We start from the raw sequence: 27,962 nt of genomic DNA, 5'->3' as shown, positions 1-27,962 counted from the left end.
CATCTGCAAATTGTACAATCTTAATTTCATCAGTTAAAATATTAAAACTCCGTATGTTTTATCTGTTTTACCATTAAACTCAGTAGTTCCACTGTTATAGTAAAGAGATATGGTGAAAGAGGGTCACCTTGACGAACTCTTTTTAGTCAAAATATCCTGAAGTGAAACCATTATAAATAACACAACTCTTACTATTAGCATACGGTGAACCAATGTCTTAGTGAAGGACCGAATCCAAACTTCTCTAAACATTTCAAAACAAAATCCCAATTCAGGGAGTCAAATGCTTTCTGAAAATCGACCATTAAGAGAACACCAGGTATATTTCTTTCTTTAGTATAGTGGATTATGTCAGGAATCAGGCCAATAGCATTCCCGGTTTTTACATAACCAGTTTGTGAAGGACTTATAATACAAGGTAAACAATTTTTGACTCGAAATGCAATGATTTTTGGAACAAGTTTGTTGTCAACATTTATCAGAGAAATCGGGCGCCAGCTCTTGAGTTTGGATGAATCCGAGTTACTTTTCTCTATCAGTGTAATAATATTCTGTTTCTGAGTCTCAATCATGCTACCTTTTTCATTTTTCAATTCAATTTAGATTTACCTGTGACTTCTTGGTGTATCAAGTCATTTGCAATGACATAGTCCCGGCCAAATATAAATTTTGTCAATGCAATACAGTCAAGTGTGGAAATGTGATTGTAAATGCGCTTTGAAGTCACAAAGTCGAGTAGTGGGTAATAGTCACAAGTGTGTGTACATGACTTGTCAAGATACAAGCGTTGGAATATGCTAAAATGCCTTGTGCTCATTTGAGTAGATGAGATGGAATGTGGGAAGAAATGTGGCTATAGAGGGAGCTTCACATACAATTTTGCAGGATTACTGGGACAAGAAGGGTTTGGCAGTGAGACTACAGTGGATTTACGCCTTCTGTCTAGCACAGCCCGACAGGAAAGGTAACACCACTCTGTGTAAAGTCAGGGGAATCACCTTAAATTACCGCAACAGCTTAGACGTCAACTTTGATGCCATCACTCGTCTTGTCACCACCTGTCCAACATCAACCATCACCGTGAATGACCCCGTCAAAATCCAACGTGTTGGATGTAATGACTTGAAGTTGTACAAAAAGGGGATAATAATTAACATGTTTAAAATTGGTTATGGAAATATTTGGCATAGAGAGAACCAAAGAAAAAAAATCGAATGTGATTATACCGTAGAGGGCACTTCAGATATAATTTTGCAGGATTTATTCGACAGGAGGGGTTGCAAGTGAGATGACAGTGGACTTCAAGTTCTGTTGGGGGGGGGGGAGAGGCTACAATTGAGATAATACGGAAATATTTGTTGTAGAGAGAACCAAAGAAAAAATTAAATGTGAAAATTTCATCATCATGCATTTGGATTGTCAAGACTGAAAAAGTTATTGACCTGTATTTGTAAACAGCATATATTGGGCATTTGATTTACTTGCCTGTCAACTGTCTCTGTGAATTTTTTATAAAAATAAGCTGTAACAAATGTTGAATTTAGTAATGAACACAATGAGGCATAAAATACTTGAAAAATGTTCTCAGCTTTTGGCACTTTGCAAAATGAACAAGATAGAGGTGTGATTTCAAAACTTTCAAACACTGCTCTGTCTACCGGCATGCAGTCTACAGATCAAGCTCAAAATACAAAGACTTTGCCTTCTCAGATGCTTGAAAACTCTTCATCCACACTGAATATCATCGTAAGAGATTCGGCAATTTTTTGATCTGATTTACAAACATTGCAAAACTCAGAAGAAGAAAAACTCATACTTGTATCAAGCTGAGAACTACATGATCATGCAGTACTGTTATTGGCAATGTCATGCAAAATGGCCAATATTATATTTGACATGTACCATAAATAGTCTTTGCCCGTCAAAAATTGTTAAAGTAAAATTTACCTGCCGATGGACAAAATCTGATGATTGGTCTCTCAGCTATATACATGTTCAGTACATTATTCAAACTACCGGTACATGGAAATCTTAAAACATATTGTGTGAATTTTTTCAGTGAATCTACCCGTAGTAATTGCGAGGCCTAGAGATCAATCCTTAGCCTTATCCTGCCCGTTATCTCTGGACGCACGGAACCTATAGCCCGCACACATTTGAATAGGAACTGTGAAAAGCACCCATGATACAACCTAATCTGACCTACGAATCAAAATTTAGTTATGGCAACTTTACTAATTTTACCCCTTTTTACCTCATTTGCATATTTCTAACAGAAGCATGTTCTTAGAAATTCACCTCTACCCTATGATGCAACTAAACACAAAATACCAAGACTGTTGGAGCTGGGATTCTTAAGTTTTTTATGTGGATGGATGGATGTACTAATATACATACACACATGCACACATATATACCTTATTCTAGCCTATAAGTATAGCTTCCACTGCCACATATGGAAAGCTAATAAAGACAAGCTAATAAAAACAAGTTATAGGATCACACAAGTTTTTATTGTGTGTATTATCATGCGAAAATAGGCAAATACAAATCTAAACTATAATTATCAACAAAGACACACAAAGCAAGATATAGAAGATACACAGACCTGTTCACAGTAGTTAGCAAAATACATACTATTAGGCATGATGTCAAATACTGGAGATGAAATTACCACTGTTTGTTATAATTAAACCCATTCAGAAAGCAAGAGCTGTGTGACCATGCTCAAACGCAAACTAGGCTTTACCTTGTCAAATCTATGGTTTCTTGAAAAATGCTGAATGTTATCGTTTAGAATCGCTTTGATCAAATTTGGCAAAATTGTTTGGCACAAAGACGGGACCATGTTCACTTACATGGCCCAGAACAGTTGTGTCACATCTCAGAAATGGTGGCATCACAGTCCCGTGTACAGTCCCGTGTATATACAGTCCATACAGTACGTTGTCCACATGGTCTTCAGACTTATTGATCTGCATCCCAAATCAGCCAGTTTAGCTTTGAAACGAATAATAATAATAATAATTTATTTTTCTAAAGCGATTTCCATAAATAAGATATCAGACCGCTTTACAATAAAATACGAGATGAAAATACAATAATAACAAGTCATCGTTGATGACACAGTCCCCACTTGTTAATGGGTACTTTGATTACATGTCCTCTGAGAGGATAGAGTCCTCTTCATTAATTAGGTCTGTGATAAAAATACTTTGATACAGATGGCGCTCAATGGTCAAGAATGAGTTCCATGGTGATGAAAACATAAAACCAATGTAGGCCACCATCCTAAAGTTCATAAAATGAGTCAACTAGGAATTAATCAACAGGATGTTGCAAAACATTTTTGCATACAATTCTAACACTTGACAGATTATCACTGGTACCATATTTCATAAAGTTTGATGCAGTATTTACAACACTATGAGATCAACATCTGTATCGAGTTTCATCACATTTGACGTTGTATTAATTTGTGGCTATATCACCCTAATTAGGAAAGTTCATTACTTATGCAATTACAAATTAATTAAAATGACACTGATAAATGTCTTTTTCAATGTTAAAGCAATGTGAGCTTAACATCAGTTAACATCTGTATAAAGTTTCATGAATTTGATGCAGTCGTATTTCTTGACATATCAGCCTACTTACGAAACTTAAATAATGGACATGTTACTGCTACATGGCTTGAAACGAATTGACGAGCATATGTATGAAATAGGTCAATGTCCTTGTACCAACTTTGAATGATACTGGTGGAAATATGTCTGCGTTATGGCTCTGTACATTTGAAAATTGTAATAAAATCACCGCAATACAGCGATATTTGATCTTACTGTTTAAAAAATCAACATGTATATGTATGACGTAAGTCAATGTACATGTACCAACTTTGAATAAGATCAGTTGAGACTTGCCAGAGTTATGGCTCTCGACATGAAACAACCATAACAAAATTGCTACCATGTGGCCATATTGGACCATCTCGTGAAACCAATCGACATACATATATGTATAAATAAGTCAATGTCCTTGTACCAACTATGAATAAATTTGCTTGACACATATCTGAGTTATGGTTCCGGACATGAAAAAATCAGAAAAAAATGGCCACACGGCGGCCATTTGGATTGTATCTTAAAACAAATCAATGTGCATATGTATGACATAGGTCAATGTCCTTGTACTAAGTTTGAATAAAATCGGTGAATAAAATTAGTTGAGACATGCCCAAGTTTTGGCTAAGGACACGAAAAAATTGTAACAAAATGGCTGCCATGCAGCCATATTGGATCATATCATGAAACAAATTGACATACATATGTATGACATAGGTTAATGTCCTTGTACCAACTTTGAATAAAATCGGTTGAGATATGCCTGAGAGTATTATGGCTCTGTACATGAAAAAATTGTAACAAAATGGCCGTAAGGCAGCCATATTGGATCATATCACATAACGAATTGACATGCATATGTATGACATTAGTCAATCTCCTTGTACCAACTTTGAATAAAATCGGTTAAAACATGTCTGAGTTATGGCTCTGTACCGGTATATGAAAAAATCGTAATAAAATGGCCGCCTGTCAGCCATATTGGATTGTATCACAAAACAAATTGACGTGCATATCTATGACATTGGTCAATGTCCTTGTACCAACTTTGAATAAAATCGGTTAAAACATGTCTGAGTTATGGCTCTGTATATGAAAAAAATTGTAATAAAATGGCCGCCTGGCGGCCATATTGGATTGTATCACAAAACAAATCGACGTACATATCTATGACATTGGTCAATGTCCTTGTACCAACTTTGAATAAAATCGGTTGAAACATGTCTGAGTTATGGCTCTGTACATGAAAAAATCATAATAAAATGGCCGCCTTGCGGCCATATTGGATCGTATCACAAAACAAATCAACGTGCATATCTATGACATTGGTCAATGTCCTTGTACCAACTTTGAATAAAATCGATTGAAACATGTCTGAGTTATGGCTCTGTACATGAAAAAATCCTAGTAAAATGGCTGCCTGGCGGCCATATTGGATCGTATCACAAAACAAATTGACGTGCATCTGTATGACATTGATCAATGTCCTTGTACCAACTTTGAATAAAATCGGTTGAAACATGTCTGAGTTATGGCTCTGTATATGAAAAACATTGTAATAAAATGGCCGCCTGGCGGCCATATTGGATTGTATCACAAAACAAATCGGCGTACATATCTATGACATTGGTCAATGTCCTTGTACTAACTTTGAATAAAATCAGTTAAAACATGTCTGAGTTATGGCTCTGTACATGAAAAAATCATAATAAAATGGCCGCCTTGCGGCCATATTGGATCGTATCACAAAACAAATCAACGTGCATATCTATGACATTGGTCAATGTCCTTGTACCAACTTTGAATAAAATCGATTGAAACATGTCTGAGTTATGGCTCTGTACATGAAAAAATCCTAGTAAAATGGCTGCCTGGCGGCCATATTGGATCGTATCACAATAACAATTGACGTGCATATCTATGACATATGGTAGGTCAATGTCCTTGTACCAACTTTGAATAAAATCGGTTGAAATTTGTCTGAGTTATGGCTCTGTACATGAAAAAAATCGTAACAAAATGGCCGCCTGGTGGCCATATTGGATTGTATCATAAAACAAATCAACATGCATCTGTATGACATATGAAGTAATCCTTACACCAAGTTTGAATGAAATCTCTTCTTGCATCTCTGAGATATCTGCGTGAACGGACGGACGGACGCACACACGCACGCACGCACGCACGCACGCACGCACGCACGGACATGACCAAACCTATAAGTCCCCCCGGACGGTGTCCGTGGGGACTAATAAAAGTACCATAAATGCTCTGGTTAAAATACAACAAGTACATTAAAATACTCCGTTAAAAATACAAACTCTACAATGCAATATGATACGAACATCAAAACGATGACTTAATCATAATACTTTCTGAAGAGATATGTTTTCAGAGATGTTTTAAAAGAGGCAACAGATGGTGCCAATCTAATTTCTTTTGGTAAGGCATTCCATAAAGTGGGAGCAGCATTAGAAAAAGAACGATAACCAAAATGTTTCTGTTCCCAGTTCACCGGCTCCAAAATTGGTGTGAACGCTGAGCGTGTAAACCGTTTAGGAACGTGAACTGTGATAAGATCAGAAAGATAAGCAGGTGCTTGATCATGCAAAATTTTATACACAAAAAGAAGAATTTTGAAATTAATTCTAGCATGGATAGGCTGCCAGTGAAGCTCACGCCTCACTTGTTTTTTGTGTGTGTAACTAGACGAGCAGCAGAATTTTGAAGTAACTGAAGTTTACAGAGGTATTTATCTTTGATACCGAACAGCAAGCTGTTGCAGTAATCAAGACGTGATGCTACAAAAGCGTGCACAAGTCTTTCAGTGTTTGTACGATCTAAAACATTTCTAAGACGACCAATTTTATGTAAAGCAAATGATGCACACTGACATAATTTCAAAATTTGAGTACTCATATCTGCACAGCAATTTAAATAAACACCAAGATCAAAGACAGATTTTGACGTAGTGACATCAGTGGTCCCTACTCGAAGAGATGACAGATCAACTGATTTCTTAAACTTTGAACAGAAGTGGATCACTTCTGTCTTAGCATCATTCAAAGCCAAAATGATTTTCAATCATCCATTGACGAATATCATCAATACAATGTTCAACTATGAATGCTGAGTCGACAGCAAGCTCACATATCAGATACAACTGAGTATCATCTGCAAATAACATCAAATCCAGTGCATGTTTGATAATTATGTCCTCTAATGGTGCCGCCTACAGCATGAAAAGTATTGGCCCAGCCCACTTCCCTGAGGGACACCACAATCAAGATCACTTGGTGTTGACAGTATACCATCAATACACACAGTCTGATTCTATCACATAGGTAGGACTGAAATCAAGCAAGTGCCTTGCCCTTAATGCCAAACCTGTGCTCTAAGCGGTACAACAATACCTTGTGATTTATAGTGTCGAACGCAGCGGTCAAATCAAGTAGTGAAAGAATAACTTCTTTATGACTGTCAAGTGCACGTAAAATGTCATTTTGAACTCTCAGTAAGGCACTTTCTGTGCTATGATTATGTCTGTAGGCCGACTGGTATTTAGAATACAAAGTAAACTGACTAAAATACACATCAACTTGGATTAAAACAACTCTCTCTAGAAATTTACGCTCAAATAACAGATTAGAAACAGGCCTATAATTAGATAAAACATTTGAGTCAAGACTGGGCTTTTTCAATAAAGGACGAACTAGAGCTTGCTTGTACATTTTAGGAACTGTACTCGAATGAAACGAAAAAATCTTTAACTTTTTTTGCCATTTTTGCCGAAGTTGGGCCACACAACATAGATTTTTGGCATACTCTTCGATGTCTTGTGGTTCTGGGTTGTGTACAAAGCTGTGGAGCTGACATAACCACCTCTCATCGATCTCGACCAAAACTGCTTGCTCCATCAGATTTTCACTGTTTATCACTCAGAATTTTCAACTAATGTTATCAAAATCATTCCTTCTTTTTATGAAATAATTGAAAAAAAGTTGTGATCATCCATGTACCGGTATCTGCGTTTCAAAATACACAACTATTTAGAGGGTTAATCCTATGAGACATGCTAAGTGTGATATGAAAACACTAGTTTCAAAATGGGGACTCTCCTACAGCTCTTACCTGTCAAACTGCAGCAAAATTTTCATCTATCAGTTTGCCTTCACTTTTGGCAAAATTTCAATTTGCCACGATGGCAAATGAGGTCTAAAAGAATGTCTGCCAAATATGATTTTTTAATTGGCATGTGCGAATGTAGCACTTACTTCCACTCTGCTTTCCATTTTGCATTGCCGCTGATTCAGATTGTGTATAGAAATGGGAAAATTGTGTTGTGTGGCATTGTATTCAGATTCATTTATAGATTCAAAAATGTCCACATTGAATAAGGGAGCTTTCAGTAATTACAAGGGGGGTGGGCCGGGGAATTTTGCGCACACCTGTACCATAAAATGTGACCCTCCCCCTATCCTCCTGTCTAAAATGTGACCCTCCCATTTGTCCGCCATTCTAAAACTTGACCCTACCCCCCCCCCACCACTGCGGTATTCTCCCCAGGAATAACTGAAACAGTATCAGCTAATTTACATAACAATTGGTTCAATTGTTATGTTAGGGACAAATTACAGAGGGGAGGGCTAGTGTTTTTTGGAGGGACAGTCACAATTTATCACGCAAGAATTTTTGAAAAGATATGGTATTTCATACATTTGAGGGAGGGTCACCATATTTTGTGCAACTATAAGAAGGCAAGATGTAGCTGATTTACTGCTACATGCAAAAATATCAAATCATAATACATAGAGTCCATCAGGCAAATTATTGACAATTTACCCCCACAAAACATGCTATATCTGTATTTTATATATGTTGATAATGTATTTAATGTATAAATGTATATGTTGCTTGAATAGGGAAGTAAAATGTACATTTGTGTACAAGAAATTGATTTCTGAATTTCATATAAAAAGTTGGTTAACTATCCATGGTGTCTGTGATGAAATTATGAATAGTTTTTTCCAATACAAAATTAGATAAATCTGTGCCTTTATGTATGCTTGATTATTCACATTATTGTTCTTGATTAGACTAGAGTGGTTACAAATCAATGGTTGTGTAAGAAATTTGATTTTGGAATTTCACTGGAATGTCAATTTACTATGCATGGCGGTCTATAATGTGTATTTATTTTGTTGGTGATTTCCTATTCAGGAAATATCACATGGACAATCAAAGTTTTTGCCATTAACTCAGCTTCTGTCAAAAGTGACCCTCCCCCCATGATACGTTTATGAAAAGTGACCTCCCACTTGAACTGTTTTCTAAAAAGTGACCCTCCCCCAATTCCTCCACCCCCTCTGTTATTACTGAAAGCTCCCTAATGAGAAATTATTGTATCACAACAAAAATATAGTCAATGACACTGGGCTCACATTTGTTTTGATGTGGCAGGCCAGAGTGAGTACACTTAACTAAGTACATCCAACATGTATACTAGGCTTCAAAGCAATCAGATGAGCGAGTTCAGAGAAAATGATTTTTTTGACTAAAACGCGGAAATTGCCCCAAAAAATAAAATACAAATATGAAAATTTCACCACAATTTGAAGACATTCAATTAAGTATGCCTACAGGAACATGCATACCAAGTTTCAATGCAATCAGAATATTTAATTCTAAAAAAATGATTTTTTGACCAAAAATGCAAAATATTGCCAAAAAACACACCTACGAAAATTTCACCACAATTTTTACACATCTGACAGATGACAATTCTAGGATCAAGAGTATTAAGTTCAAAAGCAATCCAACAAATACTTTGGGTGAAAATGATCTTTTGACCAAAAAATAGAAAAATTTGCGCCAAAAATGTAAATATTAAAATGTCACCACAATTTGAACAAATGTAACTTAAGTCACTATAAAGAACCTGCATACCAAGTTTCATCCTAATCTGGCAAATGGTAACTGAGTTTTAGCAATTTGCAGGATTTTTTCTTTTTCCTCTCATCTCCAGATTTTTTACACCAATATATTCATTTGAACAAATTCACATCACCACCCCTTGGTACACCTGTACACCAAATAATAAGATGGTAGGTACTGCAGTTTAGGAGTTTTTGATGTTGACGGACATGCGTACATACATGCATACATACACACAGATGCCACTGACCTACCATATAATCTCTCTTTGGTATATATATCCATACCAAATGTGAGCTAAAAATCGACATGCATATGTATAAACAGTGTATCATCTTTGTGTAAAGATTGAAAGAATTTAGAGCAGGAATGTTTGAGTTACAGCTCTGGACATGCAAAAATTAGATCGAATGGCTGCCACACAGCCATATTTGATTGTATAAAAAATACTTTCATGTGCATATTTGAGTCATAGTGTATTGCCCTTGTGGTAAGCTTGAATGAAATCGGTTAATATTAAAGCTGCATAATGCCCACAGACATGAAACTTAATGGCTTCCTGTTGGTCATATTGGATCGTATCCTAAAACAAATTGATGTGCATATATCTGCAACTAAGTGTATAACCCTTGTACAAGTTTGAAAAAAATCAGTCTAGGAATGTCAGAGATATCTTCGTGGATTCACAGAGGTGGTGTGGTGTGGATGCACACCACTCAATCTATGACTCCCTGAAGACTTTGTGGGCAGGGAGTAATAACAATTACACTTTGTCTAATTGAGAAGTAATTTACTGAAATGATCAGATCTAATAATTTTTGTGATAAATAAATTATGGCACGATCAGATGCAATTCTAACTCAGACATTGAGACTGTGGTTTGAGAGGCATTCCATACCAGATTGTAGTATTTATGTGTGATGTTGCATGGATGATTAAAAATATTAAAACTGCATTAGAGAACCGTGGTACAGAATTCATCATCATCATCACCTTCATTAGATGTTACTGTCCTTTTGGAAAATTTAATTTTTACTTTGTAAATTCTTCAACCAACCCAGACTGTCTTCAGTTTTCTCTGAAATGTAATAAGGAAGAACAAAGTGTTATTTGATTCATATTTTATGAAATATGTTACATATATCAAATGCTTCAATCACACTGGCGATTATCAGTCTCCCTGCTATCAAAATTGTTATGTAAATCATTTTCCCCCACACTCATCATGTCCTGAGTTTAATTAGTCTAGAACATTCTCAAGGTCACTGCCCTTAACAACCTCACACCTGAATTCAATTAGTCATGTTTGGAATGTTCTGGAAATTTAATTAGTTGTGTAAGAGAGATAATTTTAGAACACTAATTAGCATGTCAATAAAAGTTCTAGATTGTACTTTATATGCTCTTATATAACCACATGTATATAAATACTGGGACAGCAGGCTTGCAGTTGGACTTTTGGGATCGTGTCTCTTGCGTGTTACTTCAAGTCTTTGGAAACTCCAGCAGTATTAACTTCAAGACTTTTCAAGACCTTCACTGCCACGCTGGATTTATACTGTTGACTTTGTGTAACTTCAAGCCTGCAAGCCAAAGGGACTGTTCATTCATCCAACTGACTGTTCTGTGTTTCCTCTGGCTTCTGAAATTTTTTAGTAAATTTACGAATTGGGTATTGAAACTTTTAGTAAATTTTGAAATTCATAAGTAAACCGTTCGAATACAGAATATCATTCAATAAAATTCAAATTAAGTAAAACATGTGCTTAGACTGAACTATTTTGAGGTTTGGGGGCCTTCAGCTCTCAATCAGGTAGCTGCTTCCTTGCATATGTATATTTACGAATCAACAATGAAAAAAATTAGTAAATCATCTAAAAAATTAGTAATTTTACGAATTTGAGAGTGGCAGAGGAAACACAGCTGTTACAACTCTGAGACTGGAGCTTTGCCATCCCAGCTGAGATAAGTAGTCTGTACACACTTTTACAGTTTGTATCATATCTCTGACTTAGCAATTAGTTTCATTTTTTGTAATAAATTTCGTTTTATACAAAAACTGCTGAGTTCACCATTTGTTCGTTTTTTGTCACATAACAAAATGTACAAATCTCTGTCCTACATTGCAATGCCAAAATGATCAATGAATGACAAGTGTTTGGATATCTTCCAAGTGTAATAACTAAAGACACTGTTGGTATTTCTATCATTGACTATTAAACAAGGTGGAATATAACTTAAACCAACAATTTATTCAAACTAAGATATATGTTATCGTTGCTATGGTATATCTTGATCATTCAATCTAGACTGATAATACACCAGGTGTGTTCTGTAGTTGTTGTCTTGGGAGTATTGGAATCACTGTATAATTCTCATTTCAATATTCTTACAAAATCTTAATGTTCTACATCTTCTGATTGTACTGTTTTCAAGAGGAAATCTTGCAGATTGCACAGCCATAACAATCTGGTTGATTCTTATACACAACAGAATTCTTGCCAATTGAAGTTTAAATCTATAGTTGTTACCTGTAGTTGGTTTGTATTCACATCCAATGAAGCCATCATAACCAAGACTTTCTAATAAATCCAGGATGTACTTAAAATTGATTTCACCAGCACTATCTGGTTCACCTCTGTCAGGTACTTGAGCTATCTGTATGTGTCCTGTAAACAAACATTTAATGTAATCTTTTTCATTATCTGTTGTACACATGCACATATGGGGTTTACACGTGCATGTTTACTCCGGAGCTGACAGTGGATTAAATTTCAACCTGTGTCAGTTGGACCTGTGACCAGACAAACACCGAACTAACAAAGAACTAAATTAATTCGGTGTGGAAGGGCTGGTCCAGATTTGGTGCTCCGTACTAAACAATGGCTTATTTACACGTGTGACCAGAGCACCGAACTAAGCGCCAGACTTATCCTATCTGTCTTCGGGCTTACGGTCATTACCACAATGGACGGTGTTCGAGCAAGAAGTTCAGGCAATCGTGGCAGCAATTGGTCACAGGAAAACTAATGGAAATGACTACATCGTAGTACGATTAAATCAAACTACAGTGTACTCATTTCCATGTGGAGAGATGAAACGTCATCCGTATGATGGACAGTCGGAGGCATGGATGTAAAAAAGCTTATTTTATGTCCTTGGTCAAGAGATAGGCAACTTGAAGTTCATGAAGTCATCGCTGCCAGGGAGGAAGGAAATCAAGAGAACCGCGGAGCATGTCACAACAAAATCAGACTGTTGTGAGCCAAATTCAAAACCGTGTCCAACAACAACCGTCGTAATGGCAAAGTTAGAAAAATGGATGTCCCCACCTTACTGCCCAAAAGTTTGCGTTGCATTGGTGTTTGTTTCATTTCTGATATGTGTGAAATAGGATCCCCACATTACTATTCAATTGTTAATGTTACAATAGTGTTTGTTTCGTTTAGGATAGGTGTAGCAGAGTTCGCGTTTACGCAAAAATCGTGCGTATTTACGCATTGAAATTGACTCTACGCATTTTTTTCATTGTTATGCGTTTTCTATACGCAAAGGATAACACCGAAAGCACTCCCCACGACTGAGCTTAGGCGACAACCAGACGAAATTTGTTGCAACACATTTCTGTCAATCACTCATTTTGTGTGGAAAGTTTCTGATTCTCTGGGCGTTGTCTGAAAAATCGGCATCGTAGTTCATACGTTATCACATTAGGCATGTTATCTTGTCAGCTGTGCCTATGAATTACGTTGCTAATTTTCAGGTGAGCGATAGTTTCTGAAACTTATGACACAAAGTGTGATTGACAGAAATGTTGCGAGAAATTATATAAATGCCAACCGTGCATGATCATCGCGTCTCGCTGTTCCAAAATTTTGATCAAGCACATATGCAGCATGGCGTCTAAGCAGACAAATTTGTTTTCTTTCAACTTTGCTCTACGAGTTCGTGAAAAAAATGATTCATCGTTAGAGCTCGTCGGAATCCCAGTAAATTTTGAACACTGCAGAAGTGTCTGGATAAGCTGCCATAACTCTAACTTTTGGGTTGCTCGATGTGTTTTGACGGTCGCATGTATACCCTTCGCCGTTACGTTTCAAGATTGTTCAAGTTATTCGTTAAACTGTTTTCATTAAAATAATGTTACATTGTAAAATCCGAATATGTAGTGTAGGTTTATTCAACGGCACATTGTATTTTGCAGTCAGTTTTTTCATCAATCGAGTGCGGAAGTGAAATTACGCACTCAAATCCAGCCACTACGCTATTTTAGCAGACTAATGCGTATGCCGTACGCAATGAGAAAAAAGTCACCGCGAACACTGTGTAGGGAAGTTATTTTAATGAGAACGATAGTGTTTTGTTTGGGTGTTTGTCCATATCGACCTATACACGGGTGCAGTTCAGGATTCATGATCAGACACAGGAAAATTAAACATAAACTTGCTCGTTTCTCAAAAAAATCGTTTTTTCCTTTCCATGTGCAAATTAATTAACACTGTAGTGTTTCTGATTGAAACGTGGATAATCAAAAGCTATTGCATACATCTTGCAAAGAGTGTTTGCAATTTTTGATAGAAGATCAACATTGTTTTCTGGCCTTCTAACAATCTTTAAAGGGAAGTGTAAGTCAAAAATCTTTGTTGAGAAATAGAAACAGAACTGGTTAAAAAGTTGATATGAGATCCATTGTCTTGATTTACTTTCACTAGCTGGTATGGCAGTGGCAGGCTATTGTTGAGGAAGACTGATAAGTGGCAGTGACGTTGAAGCCTAGCGCCTGGGGCTGTCTGCCACTCGGTCAAAGTTCATGGAAGTTTGCTGTTGAGTCAGGGATAGTAGATGACCCCTGTACCGGTATATCGTTATGTAGATCATTTTCCCCCCACACTCATGACCTGAGTTTAATTAATCTAGAACATTCTCAAGGTCACTGTCCTTCACGACCTTATGACCTTGAATTCAATTAGTCAAGTTTGGAATGCTTTAGAGATTTAATCAGTTGTGTAAGGGACAGCAGTAATTAGCATATCGATAGAAGCTTTAGATTGTTCTTATATTATCTTATATAACCACATGAGTAGGCTTAAGGTAGTGACTCAGGTTTGTTGGTCAATTTTAGCAATTTTGTGATTATTTCATATTCTGAACTCCTGAAATATGATCTTTCTATTAGAGACAACTGTGAGGTAACATTATACTAGGAAATGTCTGAGATTTTAGTGAAAACACGGCCTTCTAACCACTGCGCGAGTTATTATTTTCTTTTTGTTTTAACGGTCCGGATTACTGTCAGCGTTATCGTTATACCTTGAAGGAGATTATGTAAATTTTTACTCACTATGTTGCGCATGCGCGCACGTCATCATAAAGACTCTATTCCAACATGGCTGGCAACTGCCGGCAGTATAAGCGGTGTAGAAAACGTAAACGGGGGCCAAAGAAGCAAAATTAAAAGCTGATAGATGCGAGCCTTTTGAAACTTTCTGACCTTGGCTCATACTACAACTGCCATTGAAACGTTTGTTGGTACTATGGTAACATGGTTGCACGCGTGATGTTGAGAATGCATAACTATAGCTCCATACCCGGGCTCCATACACACGCGCACGTACAGTTCTGTAGATTACACTGCCGCCCCACGAGACTCTATTTAATCTTCACTGGAAAATATGGTTCTAAAACAGCAGCCCATATTTCGGACTTAGTTTGTAAATTGTCGATTCGACACTGTTATGTCGGTCTAGAGCACAGCAACGTACGCGAAACGTCGCTTCACGATCGGTGCCGATCTGTTTCTATCTGTGTCGCGACACATCGAAGTTTCAATTTTACAATCAGTATCGCCTCAGTCGTTTATTTTAAGTCATGAAGAATCGCTTTTATGTGTAACTGAAGTTGATTTTGGTTTCATACGCGGGACCATAATAGTACATGTCACAGTCGAAAGCGAAATAGCGCACGAAAAACCCGGTATCATCCCTGATGATGAGCAAAAAGACTGCAGCAGATCACGGTGAAAACTACAAAAACAAGTGCGACTTACTCGCATTCCTTGAACTTCTCAACTACAGAATTTTTTAGAGCATCGATAGTTGGTTTTCTCATATTCGAAAGCAAGCAAGCAAGTGACGTCCTGTACCATAGGCATAAAAAAAGCGCTAAAATGAACTTGACAAGCATTTCACACTTAATACTTGCATAAATTACGGGCTATGAGACCGGAAGTCGAGCGCTTGCGAGCAAGCGAGTGCGCGTCGTCGGCGGAACGCAGACCTGTAGTGTAAACCATTCCGGCTGTATTTTTTAAAACTTTTCTAGTCTTGTAACCAGACTCTAACCGTTACCAAACAGTGTACATTAATATGATTATAAGCAAGATACGTATTTGACAAACAGATTATGCCCTGAATTATCTTTCTAGTGTTTATCGTGTAAATAGTACCCACCGCTTACGCTGACCAGCCTCACGTTTCTACGCACAATTTTCATCATTTTTAGGCGAATTAGTGTTCAGGACTTGTCAGAAATTCTCCAATCTGATGCCCAATATTTAACCTAGACCCAGATCGAATGAATTGTTTTTAAATGCACAAAAATCTGACTTTTTCGGCCATTTTGTGTGAAAAATGGGACGTTTACACAAATCGTTGATTTTCTCAGTTCCGATTGTTGCTATGTATGCACACCTTCAAATGAGTGTAAGTCGGCGACGCGTGGGCGGATTTCCCAGTTCTTCGCATGCTAACACTTCATGATTAGACCTGAAAAACCGTGTTTTAGATTTTTGATAAACCCCCCTGAAGTGACGATAACTTGACAAGCGTGAACAACAGACGATAATTTATGCAAAAATCCGACAGTTCACACTTCCAAGGCTCACTGTGCAGAAACAAAAGCGAATTTCAAAAATCCAAAACACGGTTTTCCCCCCAGTATATCAGCTGTATAGTGCCGTTAACAGATCACTTAGGGGTGCTGCCAATTCTTACTTATACTTTTTCAAGTGAAAAAACTCAAAATCACACGTTTTTGACTTAAACAAACATACGAATGCATGTTTTGACAACTAAACAAAATTTTTACCTTCTTCAAATATAGACCTAACAGAAAATGTACCACATGTTGGGTATGAGACCCCGTTTTTCATGTGAAACTTTTGATTGAAAATATGTGTCAACGAACCTGAGTCACTACCTTAATTTAAAAATTGTGAGCATTGGCCAGCCAGTTGGTTCTACTCTATATCGTCATCCTCATCCATTGCCAATCTAGTTTGTTTGTTACAACATACAATTGTTGCATGGCAGGAACAAAATATTGTGCATGCTAATTTTGCACGAGTACATCCACATCCGATGATTTGCATGGACCTGTACTTGCACATGAACACCTGATCAGCTTTGAAATGCTCAGGGGAACGTAGTGGAACATTAGCAGATACTGTTGTTGGAAAGAGTAATTTTCTCCTTTCATCCTTATTCCACCCGTAGTTTGAAAGGTCAAAACTTGGGGGAACTAATTCTAGTGCATTCTTCCAAATACAAGTCTGCAAATGAGCACATTTCACATTCTCAGTGAATACCTCTGTGGTTGGTGGCAATGAAGCAGCAAGTTTGGGGCAGATGGTCTATGTAGCCGACATGAGCACCAACTGTGTGATACCAGCTATCAAATATTATGAACAAGCGACCTAATGGCCAATATAGCTTAGTAGATAAAGGAATACGTATAATTGGGCAGGGGAAGTTGTTTTGACTCCTAAGAAAAGTGAATTCATGTACTCTACAATCAAATTACCAAGGACAATTCATGTACTCTACAATCAAATTACCAAGGACAATTCATGTACTCTACAATCAAATTACCAAGCACAATTCATGTACTCTACAATCAAATTACCAAGCACAATTCATGTACTCTACAATCAAATTACCAAGCACAATTCATGTACTCTACAATCAAATTACCAAGCACAATTCATGTACTCTACAATCAAATTACCAAGGACAATTCATGTACTCTACAATCAAATTACCAAGGACAATTCATGTACTCTACAATCAAATTACCAAGCACAATTCATGTACTCTACAATCAAATTACCAAGGACAATTCATGTACTCTACAATCAAATTACCAAGCACAATTCATGTACTCTACAATCAAATTACCACAGACAATTCATGTACTCTACAATCAAATTACCACGGACAATTCATGTACTCTACAATCAAATACCAAGGACAATTCATGTACTCTACAATCAAATTACCAAACACAATTCCTGTACTCTACAATCAAATTACCAAGGACAATTCCTGTACTCTACAATCAAATTACCAAGGACAATTCATGTACTCTACAATCAAATTACCAAGGACAATTCATGTACTCTACAATCAAATTACCAAGGACAATTCATGTACTCTACAATCAAATTACCAAGCACAATTCATGTACTCTACAATCAAATTACCAACTTGGACAATTCATGTACTCTACAATCAAATTACCAAGCACAATTCATGTACTCTACAATCAAATTACCAAGGACAAGTGGTAGGGTTAGAATGCAGTAACCTTGTCTTTATAGCCAAGTCAATTGCTGAGAGCTCTTTATCAGCGTAAGTCTTGCTATGAAGCTCTTTCAGAGTCAGCTGCCAAGAGTGATATAAACCACTTTGGTAACCCTAATTGTTTGATCATGGCAAATAGATCTTTCTTTTTTCTAGATATGGAGGAGAATTGTGCAAATTTCGATTTTGTAAAAGCTATCATCAAATCTTAGCAAATCTGACAGTACGGTATAGCAGGATTCAACAAATCTGCAGCTTTGTATGTTTTGCCTTCAGTTTTACGACTTAAAGCGAGGTGAACTTTATCATTTATTTTTTTAGCTGAATTTTTGTCAAAAAAACATATTTGGTACACATTTGGTAGCCAGTTGACCAGCATTTCTTATCTTCCATTTATAGATAAAGTAGAGTGTAATCAGTCTCTTCTGTCAACTATTTCGTCTATAAAGCTCCCGCTCCATAACCATTCTCACAAGACATGTGTTTTTCTACCTGAAATTCAGCCTTGTCCACAGGGGTCTGACACATACATTAAAGATTTTTAACTGTATGATTGTTTTCATTAATTTCATAGCCATTCGTAAGATAGTAGACACCTATTACCTGGTCATGAGGGATATATAGCACCTGTTTATTACCCTGAGGGGTTGTGTGTTACCAGTAACACATCGCTATTCCTCTAGGACGTAGGCTGAGGGGTATAGCAATGTGTTTCTGGTAACACACGGCTACGAGGGGTAATAAATATGGGTAGGTGCTATAGCACGCATAAAGACCAGGCTATAGGTGTTTTATAACACACTACATGCTCATGTTGTATTATGTTATAGTTTTTAATGTGTTTTGATCTCATGCACTGCAACAATTCATTGTGACAATTTTACTTGGCGATATTTCCACAGAGGTTACAGTATGGTGCCACTTTCTTGCACAAATATTTTAAGCATACCTAGCAACATCGATATCCTTGGTTGCACTTGAAACTTTTCGTCGATGAGCTGTTCAAGTTCCTACGATGTTGGAATGGGAAAATCTACCTGTTTTAGAGAGCGGATCGTCACTCATCCCGGGCACACATCACATTCTAGTCACCTGCCCTGACACTGCGGTCACCTGTCCGGGCACTTTTCCAAATTTGGTCAAAACCATTTCCCTAGGGAAATAGCTTTTCAAAAAAATACCCTCTGACGTCACTTTTGTTGAATCAGTGGGGACTAGACGTATCAATTTTCTCATCATGTGATGTATTCTTATGAATCGCGACACGGAATGAGCATGTGGCATGCTATAATCAATATTAAGGACAATCTTTTCCATACATTTTCTCAACCAATGCAAAAATCTATTGTTCTTGATGGCAGAAGTATTATATTACATACCAATGATAGGTAGATATTCCCTTATCAAACCAGTGAGATTACCAGCCATCAATTGGGCATGATATAGATCCTGTCAAGAGAAAATTCACAGATATATCACTCAATTTGCAAGGCAAATATTAAACTTAATTAATTCTAACTTTGGTCAATTTTGTAAATATTTTTGTTTGAAATGGCAGCTTCAGTTTATAGAAGTAGATGATACATGATACTGAATTGTGCAGCCTGGCTCATAATCTTAGACAATTTATAAAAGTAGTGTAAAGGACACTGTCTCGCTACCATTGATAGTAAGAATTCATAATTTTTTACCAAAAAATGGCATACACTAAACAATAGGCTGTACATAGCAGATTTCAAAAAATTATAATAATCAGTTTTACATATTTGCTGAAAAATCTGCGTGTTTTTCTTATCTAATGTCACATTTGTAAACCCCTATTAAACCCGTATTCACTCAAACTATTAGATCTATACAAATAATCTTTGTTAGGAATATGGAATTCCGGAATTACTTTTATGTAGAATGTGTTTCCAGTGATTTCAGAGTAAATTTTTACCAAAAATAGAAGACATTGCTTCAAAAACACAAGTACAATTAGCAATTTGGTGACGATTTGAATAAGGCTCTCTTGTGAGCAGTTTTATAGGAGATTTACAATTGGGTTTTTTTTGCAAGAACAAATGTATAGTTTAATGCAAACAAGAAATGAAAAAGTAAAAATCCATCCAAAAATATGATCATACTAACAGGTGCAACAGTTCTCAAGTTATCAACAAAACATTATGTGGTGGATAGCGACCCATCCAAGTTTCAGCCTCTCATGTTTCATTGGTACTACTGGACTCATTTATGTCAGTCAAATGGCATTGTTTTCATTCTGTCTGTCGTCATTTTGAAGTTTAATTTATGGAAAATGTCAAAACAGAGAACCCTTCTAGATTTGAGGATCAATGGAGAATCAGAGAAGCCAGATGAAGGGAATCTCTAGTGCAGTGAAAGTTCTGGTAAAGGATTGGTAGAAATGTGTTACTGCACATGAAACTTAACCATGCCATCAGCTACTACGTTAACAAAGGAACATGGCATGGGATGATGGGGATGACTAAAAGACTTTGGAAACTTCAGCAGTATATATATCAAGACTTTTTAAGACCTTCACCTTTATTCTGTGGACCTTGTGCAACCTCAAGCCCACAAGCAAGCCAAGGGACTGTTCACTTTGTCTCAGTGTCTGACCATAATATTGAGCTTTGTGTCGTCCCAGCTGAGATAAGTAACCTGTAAACTTTTAGTTTGTACTCTATCCCTTGACTTATATATTAGTGATTAGTTTAATTTTTTGTAATAAATTTTATTTTAAAGAAATTGCTGACTTCACCTTTCTTTCTCATGTAAAAAACGGTTAAATAAGTGTGGCCTATAGTATCTTGAAATCAAATATGACAATGATCAAATGAGTAGTTCCTGAGTTTTTGATTTTTGACCATTTTCTCCTTTTTTCTACCTCATTTGCATATCTATGAGACTATTACAAGTTCATTGTAACAATGGCACATCTACACCACATATGGAATCACTACACCAAACGTCAACTTAATATGTGCAGCAGTTCAGGAGTTTTTGATATGGATGGACATCCATCCATCCATCCATCCATACATACATACATACCAGTACTAACTGACAGACAGACATATCAAATACAGACTTTTTTCAACCATATAACCTCCAAGTTGCCACATATGTACCGTATGGCAAACAGGAGCTTGCAAAAATGGATAAAAGTATTCTTTGAAAGCAATACAAGGCCTGCATCACCACATATGAGCATTTCTGACCACACTTCAACTTAACAACACCAATTGTAAATATCACAGTAATCAAATCAGTTGTTTTAAGGAAAAGTTGCAAATGCTGTTTGTCACAAAAGAGCTTAAAAAGTGACTTTACAATGATTCAATCCAAAAAAGCCCGATTGAAATATTTGCCCATGTGACAATCTCATCAAATTTCAAAGAAGTTACGGAAGTGTTTCTGAGATATCTCCATATCCATGGCATACAGTATACAGCACACGGCAGACGGCATATGCAAAGAAATAGCTATGCATAGCCACATCACAATAGTCTGTTGGAATTCTGGTTCATTATACTCAGGGTTTTACATGACGCAAGATATTGCGTCTCTGACGCATAAAACCTCGACCCGTACGCTAAAAAAATAAATGTTGCGTCCCATGGGACGCAGAAAATAAACGCACACATGCACATCCGTACAGTCACTGGCCGTCCCTCCATGAAATGGAATGTCCAAACATTTGCAAAGATCATTGGTCTGTTCAAAATGCAACTTCCTTATATGTAAAATCACGGTACTATGACGCATGATAGATTTCGGCTGCTGTTTCAAATTACCAATCGGATACCTTGTAACATACATCACCAACGGTCAATGCTTATCACATGTATCATGAACGCGTTCTGATATTGGGACTGCTTTCGCTGTGAAAACCACCCTTTGATTGGACAATTGTCCATAACAAAGAATCAGGCATGTTTTAATCATTGCGGTTGCAAAACAACCACGTCAGTCCGATCTCAGAAAATTCTTAGGCGGTAGTGCTGGTACCAGCAGAGGCCGGCTTCATAATTCAGATACGGTATCGGAGAAAGCAGCGACGCCAGGCGATTCGGATAAACTGATGGAACCCTACCGAATTTGCCAAAGAAGGGCCGTACATTCCAAAAAGTTGGCTAGACAAGTTTAAATGGTTGCGTATTTCGAAGATGGAAATGTAATGACGTGCGACGTATGTATGAAAGCTAATTCAAAGAACCCTTTTACGGATGGATGTTCTAATTTCAGAACTCTACCCTTCCTCGGCACCAAGATTCAAGAAATCATGTTCAGAGCATTCAGATTCTGTCATTGAAGTCTAACTTTGCCTCTGCTTGTAAAGCCGCAGATGACTTGAAGTCCCGAGGTCAGAGCGATAGTATGAAGTCGTATGTCGCCCAGTTGTGTACCGTTTACCTCATAGCAAAACGCGATCTCCCAAACGACGTGTTTACAGATTTAATGCATGCCCAAAACCTGAATGGTTTGAATATTGACTACTATAAACGGCCTCAAATAGTCATGGAATTTGAGGAGTGCATCGAACGCATAATTTCCAAGTCTCTGATGGATAGCATCAGTGCGAGTGACTACATTGGTATAATGTTGGACGAGACATGCGATATCACAATTCACAATTCGCCATTCGTAAGGTACATAGAAAATGGTGAAGCGATGGTTTCGTTTCTAGGTAATGAACATATCACGGACTGTACCGCTGCTGAGTTGAACTGCACTGATTGACTATTTGATTAGAAAGGGAATCTGCGATGAAAATATCCACAAAGTACCGGTATACGGACTTGGCACTGACGGCGCCGCTGTCATGACGGGTCGTTTGAATTGACTGGGCGCTAAGTTGAAAGGCCGTAACCCAAATGCAAGTATATTGTTTTAAGGGAATTAAGGCAGTTACAAAATTGTCTTTTGATACCCCCTCCCTATATCTGAGGACTCCCAGATTTGTAGATGGGACCCCCTTGTTCAAACATCTTGCATCCCAGGGACTCCCAGAAAATAAAATCACTGTAAAACCCTGTTATACTAAGAATTAATAATCAAGTCATCGTTGATGACACAGTCCCCACTTGTTAATGGGTACTTTGATTACAGGTCCTCAGAGAGAATAGAGTCCTCTTCATTAGGTCTGTGATAAAAATACTTTTGAATTAATTCACTTGATACATGTCTGAGTTATGGTTCCGGACATGAAAAAAACATAACAAAATGGCCACATGGCGGCCATATTGGACCGTATCACAAACAAATCAATGTGCATGTGTATGACATAGGTCAATGTCCTTGTACCAACTTTGAATAAAATCGGTTGAGATATGCCCGAGTTATGGCTCTGTACATGAAAAAATCGTAACAAAATGGCCGCACGGCGGCCATATTGGACCTTATCACAAAACAAATTGATGTGCATAGCTATGACATACATCAATGTCCTTGTACCAACTTTGAATAAAATCGGTTGAAACATGCTTGAGTAATGGCTCTGTACATGAAAAAATCGTAATAAAATGGCTGCCTGGTGGCCATATTGGATTGTATCACAAAACAAATTGACATGCATATGTATGACATAGGTCAATGTCCTTGTACCCAGTTTGAATAAAATCAGTTGAAACATGCCTGAGTTATGGCTCTGTACATGTAAAAATCATAACAAAATGGCCGCATGGCAGCCATATTGGATTGTATCACAAAACAAATTGAAGTGCATATGTATGACATAGGTCAATGTCCTTGTACCCAGTTTGAATAAAATCAGTTGAAACATGCCTGAGTTATGGCTCTGTACATGTAAAATCATAACAAAATGGCCGCATGGCAGCCATATTGGCTTGTATCACAAAACAAATTGAAGTGCATATGTATGACATAGGTTTATGCCCTTGTACCAAGTTTGAATAAAATCGGTGGAGATATGCCTGAGTTCTGGCTCTGTACATGAAAAAATTGTCACAAAATGGCCGCACGGCAGCCATATTGGATCGTATCACAAACCAAATTGACGTGCGTCTCTATGTCATTGGTCAATGTCCTTGTACCAACTTTGAATAAAATCAGTTGAAACATGCCTGAGTAATGGCTCTATACATGAAAAAATCGTAATAAAATGGCCGCCTGGCAGCCATATTGGATCGTATCACAAAACAAATCGACGTGCATCTGTATGACATAAGAAGTAATACTTGTACCAAGTTTGAATGAAATCGCTCCAGGCATCTCTGAGATATCTGCGTGAACGGACGGACACACACACAGACGGATGCACACACACATGGACGCACGGACGCACCGACATGACCAAACCTATAAGTCCCCCTAGACTCTGTCCGTGGGGACTAATAAACTTACCAACTGAAGCTTGAGATTTTCATGGTTGACTTTGTGTATGATTGCTGCAGCTGAAATAATGGATTGAGAGAGCTTTAATGGTAAACCATTTTATTGATGACACAGTTGCAATATTACATTTAGCAAACAGGCTTCATAGATAATAATATTCTTTATGGCCCAGCAGGCTTTGTGGCTCAAAGTGGGTATTTTCGGGTCGCAGGCTGTGGCTTGCAGGCTGTGGGTTGCGGGCTAATAAATTACAACGAAACCGCTATTAACTTGCAGATTTTAAAATCAGAGCGAAAAACATTGTCTCGGAAACAATATGCAAGAAAACTGTTTCATGGATGTTTAACAGTCAAACAACAATAACCAAGAGAAATATTTTTTTTAGCCTGCAACCCGCAACCCGCAGCCCACAAAATAACGCATCCATGTTTGTGGGATGCGGCCTGCAGGTTGCGAACGAGATTTTTATAAACTCAAAAAAAATAGAACCATAGAGTTTTAGTTACCATTCATGAGATGTGTGATCTCAAATATTGTAAAATATGACGGCGATATGACAAAGTTAAACCAACGTTTTTTTCAGATTTATTTTTCATTTTACGATGTGGCAAATAACCTCGAGTTCCCATAGAAAACAATGGCGTCTAACGTACACACAGATTGCAAACTTCTCGCCGGTTCAAATTCCTCAATTCTGAAACAATGACAGTGAAAATTGGCGCTGTGATCCTCTGATTGATAAACAAAATTCATTTGGTTTTAGATTTTTGAATTTCTTGATGAAACTTGTTTTATTTGCATTGTATTTATTCCAATCACTGAAATTTACTCCTGCCCTCAATAGAATGGCGATCTGACAGCGTTTACATATACAGAAGAAGGGTCTTAAATGGACGCATTTTAATCAGTAAGCGTCTCGTAAGTTGTACAGACTAAATACCTGTCAAGTGTTGTAGTTTATACAAAAGTGTCGTCTATTTTTTTTGAGTACAAGAAACCAACAGATACTTTTATGGTATGGCTTGTACATATATATATATATATATATATATATATATATATATATATATATATATATATATATATATATATATATATATATATATACCGGTATATATATGGGTAAATGTGGAAATATTCATGAGATGACCTGATTACACGAGCGGCACGCGAGCAGATGTCGATCGATATAACTGAAAATAAATTGATACATGTTCACTGTCGTCAATAGCAACCGACTGAAGCGCTCTCAGGTAGGAAATATGCTTCGCGGAATACTACCCAAATAGGCATCATTTTGGCCCATAGTGAAAGTAGGCTTATATTAGCCTTAGCCTATACTAAAATGAAGACATGGTGGATGATAATAAATTATGAGCGCAAAAACATTGCCTCGGAAACTATATGCGAGAAAACAGAGTTTCATGGATATTTGACAGTCAAATAAAGATATATTAACCAAGAGAAATTTTTTGTGGCCTGATGTAACCCACAGCCCCGGGCCGCAAAATACTGCATCCGTTGTGGACTGAGGTTGTATGGTGGAAAGCCCTGAGCATGCAAGGGTTGTTTGTACGCAGTACAACCAAGGTTCCCAAAACCGGTATCAGGACATAAAGGTTTGATCATATACCTTATGGAATGATAAATATGTAGTTAAAAATATTTTGCAAAGATTTGGAGATAGAAATACATGAGCTATTATCAAACAGTTATTGGCATTTTTGTAAATTTTTTGGAAAACAGATTCCCACATTGGTAATGATGTCATATTTCCTTGTAGCACTTTTAGAGCAATGTAAACCAACAAAGGGATGAGGCCTAAATCTTGGTGTAAGAAGAACAGCGTGTTGTAATCTATCATAAATTACATAACACCAGCAGTGAGATGTGATCATCAGCAAAATTGAAAGAAATAATGTTCCTAAGTTTGTGAGGAATTCACTGTTATCTAGTCAGCAGGAAGCCCAACTCTGGCCATAAAATTGATACTGATACTACAGGCTGCATAAACATCGCACAGTGGTACAAACCATTTCTCTCATGGTGTATCTTAGAAAATAAACTGAATCGAATGAAGAATAATTCACAATTGACATCGACTGAGATTACCCGCTGATTTTAGTGTTTGCAATTGCTGTACCCAACCAGTGAAGTACCGTGATCGCCAATTATTTGTTATCTGGCCAAATGACTCCCTGTCTCACTAGGCATTTTGCTTAATGGCTTGACGGGTTAATGTGGTGTTCTCTGTAAATGACCTAATCACGCTGAGAGCTGGGTACCTAATTTGCATGCATAATGAGGATTTTGCTTCAAACCAACACGCACACACCCAGCGCTCACAAGTGACGGTTAGTCAGTTTTCTCTGTAGTGGGAAAATACAGATTTTCCTTAAAGCGCTCCATAGATTTTCAAGTTGTCCGTTCTATGCGTTCCTAACAAGTGTTATCATTGTCTGGAGGGAAAAAAAATCAACTTTTGTGGAGTAGTTTTTCGTGAATCCCTGGTTACTTTTGACCGCGGCCAGTGCAAGGTCAGTGCAAGATCCCGTTAAAAATTGTGTCGTTTTCGTTAACAAGTCTTTGACGACCCCAATTGGGTATTTTCTCCATGATCAGACCTGCATTACTTTGTGTAACCAATTATTTTTGGTGTTCAAGGTCTAGTTACTGAAAAATCGCCGGCGAAACTTTGCTCTAAATCTGACTTCGCCACTCCCTATTCATACTTAGATGGCTGCCAGTTTACACGCACGTATACACTGACCGTGAACGTACCACTTCAGTTACAGGGTACATGGGTATCTGTACGTAATGTCCCTCCACGCACAGTAACATGTGTGTCAGTGCAGCGTCTGTGGCTTCGCCGACACACATGCACGATGTAGTTATTTATACGGCAAAACAACGTCTGGGTTTACACGTCACTTTTAATCGACAATTAACCCTAACAATTTCAAAAGAAATGTATACAGAATCTTTATACATGAGATAATAAACAGTAAACTTCATGAAAGCATTAAACATCTTACCACCGGGTATCAAATACGTGGAGTTTTCTGAACACTGGGGTGAGGTCATCGCATAGTTACAAGTGCGTCGTTCGCATTAACATAGTCCTACACTGTTCCAATTCATACAGAACGCGGGGAAACACCAATCATGAATATGTATACAGAGTTTGAATGGGGTTCACAGCCTTTAACCCTTGTTTCTTAGCCAATCAATCTAAAGATGCGTATCCCCCTATGTTTACGATGTTGCTATGGACCAGGCCACAATGCTACGGGGAAAATAAATGTCCGTTTCGCTTACTTTATTGCTATGAAACTGCACAAACAAGGAACCTGGTGGTTCATTACTCTTCAAATTGCTTATACATGAGTTTTGTTTGTTTGAAAAGGAACGATTACGGATTAATAGAGCAAGAAATTTCACGTGATCCGTATCCTACGGTCTGCAGGGC

At 37.4% G+C, this 27,962-nt stretch overlaps 1 protein-coding gene across 1 annotated transcript in view; it reads right to left on the bottom strand.

Moving 5' to 3' along the window:
• Positions 1-1,849: 1,849 nt before the first annotated feature.
• LOC139124770 (putative hydroxypyruvate isomerase) overlaps positions 1,850-27,962 on the bottom strand; it is a 131,626-nt gene continuing 105,513 nt past the window's right edge. The window contains exons 5-9 of the mRNA XM_070690880.1: positions 24,503-24,552; positions 19,516-19,585; positions 12,089-12,226; positions 10,551-10,635; positions 1,850-3,000 (exon numbers count right to left, since the gene is read on the bottom strand). Of these exons, the coding sequence (XP_070546981.1) occupies positions 10,583-10,635; positions 12,089-12,226; positions 19,516-19,585; positions 24,503-24,552 (311 nt within the window). The 3' untranslated portion in view covers positions 1,850-3,000; positions 10,551-10,582. The remainder of the gene's footprint in view (positions 3,001-10,550; positions 10,636-12,088; positions 12,227-19,515; positions 19,586-24,502; positions 24,553-27,962) is intronic.

The sequence above is a fragment of the Ptychodera flava genome (genome assembly GCF_041260155.1).
Source record: "Ptychodera flava strain L36383 chromosome 23 unlocalized genomic scaffold, AS_Pfla_20210202 Scaffold_24__1_contigs__length_23054250_pilon, whole genome shotgun sequence".
Lineage (NCBI taxonomy): Eukaryota > Metazoa > Hemichordata > Enteropneusta > Ptychoderidae > Ptychodera > Ptychodera flava.
This window is presented reverse-complemented; position numbering and strand designations above follow the sequence as displayed.